A 1,682-nucleotide genomic window follows, 5' to 3' on the forward strand; every position below is an offset into this window, starting at 1 on the left:
GTCTTCGCGATTAAATGCGAAAATTGTGGCGTAATTGCCTGAAGGATGTAAAATGCAATTTTGTGATCCGAGAATGGTGCCGATCGATTCCAGAGGTTTGTTTGAGGTCCGTGAAGCTTTCCAGGGGTCAGTTGCATGAAAACGAAAAAAAATTTTAAGTCGGACTCACTTTGGGGCCCGACCCAGCTCGACTGCAATTCGCCGGTTGGACAGTGAGAGAGCCAAGAAAGTTCAAAACCAAGTGCAAATTGATATGTATGTCAGGAAATGTAGTTGAGAGGATACCCTTGGGAAGGCCTTGGCTAATGATCAGTGTTAATAATGACACAGATTTTCACTTCTGCAAAGCTCAATTTGATCCAGGAGATTGTCCAATTGATTGTTCAAGACCATGTGAAAGAGTTTGCCCTGCTGGTGCAAGTAAATTTGAAGGCTCAATTCATTACAATGATATGCCTCTTAATGCTAGCTCTATTTCCAAGTTTCCAGTTTTTCCCAAGGCAAGAGTAATTAGTGAACGTTGCTATGGTTGTGGTCGTTGTTTCCCACTTTGTCCATATGGCAAAATCAGAGAAAATACATATGTTAGAACAAATGGTTTGGTTGATTGATTTCAAAGGCTGGACTGCAGCTAGTATATTTGTGAAGGTAACACATGAAACAACTAAAGTTTTACAGAATCATTATCCAGAAAGGCTAGGCGTGGCCATTCTATACAATCCACCAAAGATCTTCGAGTCATTTTGGACAGTGCTAAACCCATTTTTGGAACCAAAGACATACCGGAAAGTAAAATTTGTATATTCAAAAGACTCAGAAAGTATGAAGATTATGGAAGAATTATTTGATATGGACAAAGCAGAAACTGCATTGGGTGGGAAATGCCTTGTAGAATTTAGTAAAGATGAGTATAGAAAACGCATGGGAGAAGACAATGCCAAAGACTTCTCTGCAGCGTGGCTGATAGAATGTACTAAAATTCTGGTTAATGGCCCCGTGTAAAAGCCTTTGGAGCAGCGTATGAGATTGGGGAGGGACGTGGAAAACAACAATGGCATTGAAATTCCAACGTTCTCCCTCCCTATTGTAGCGTGGTGTGTGGGTTCTCCAGCGGTGGCCCCAGTTCATACTCCCCCTCGCACTTCATAGCTCTTCCCTTGCGTGGAGTATGGTGGGAGAAGACAGTGCAAACCGCATCCAAAACGTTGCGTGCAATATGGTGTGGTGAGCTGCGTGGAGTTTAGGAGGCCATAAAAACATTCAAGCAAATGCGATTGGCTGTTGAAAGTCATAAATCCCCTCTGCATGAATTGGAAGGATGGTATCCTCCAACAAGGCTGCGTGGTCTCCTGGAAAGTATGTCGATGATGTCAACATAGAGGGTGGAAGTTTTGGGGGGATAGTAATTTAAAAGGAAAGTTTTGGGGCCGTTCAATCCAGCTTGATCCTGTTGGAGTTCTTTCACTCAAATTCGATGATGGAGAGTGTTTTCAGTGGAGTAAGGTAACAACATCCATTTATAATATTATTTTGGGGAAGCTGTATTGTGATCACTATGGAACAATGCGCATACAGGGAAGTGGTGAATACTCCTGTAAGCTAAAATTCAAGGAGCAATCTATTATTGATCGAAATCCACACCAGGTGCAAGGGTTTGTTCAAGATAGGAGTGGAAATAAGGT

At 42.2% G+C, this 1,682-nt stretch overlaps 1 protein-coding gene across 1 annotated transcript; it reads left to right on the forward strand.

Moving 5' to 3' along the window:
* The first annotated feature begins 525 nt into the window (after positions 1-525).
* LOC131030205 (uncharacterized) lies at positions 526-1,002 on the forward strand. The gene has a single exon (XM_057960917.2). The coding sequence runs from the start codon at positions 526-528 to the stop codon at positions 1,000-1,002; it is 477 nt and encodes a 158-aa protein (XP_057816900.2).
* Positions 1,003-1,682: the final 680 nt, after the last annotated feature.

Source organism: Cryptomeria japonica, chromosome 1, assembly GCF_030272615.1.
Source record: "Cryptomeria japonica chromosome 1, Sugi_1.0, whole genome shotgun sequence".
Classification (NCBI taxonomy): Eukaryota; Viridiplantae; Streptophyta; class Pinopsida; order Cupressales; family Cupressaceae; genus Cryptomeria; species Cryptomeria japonica.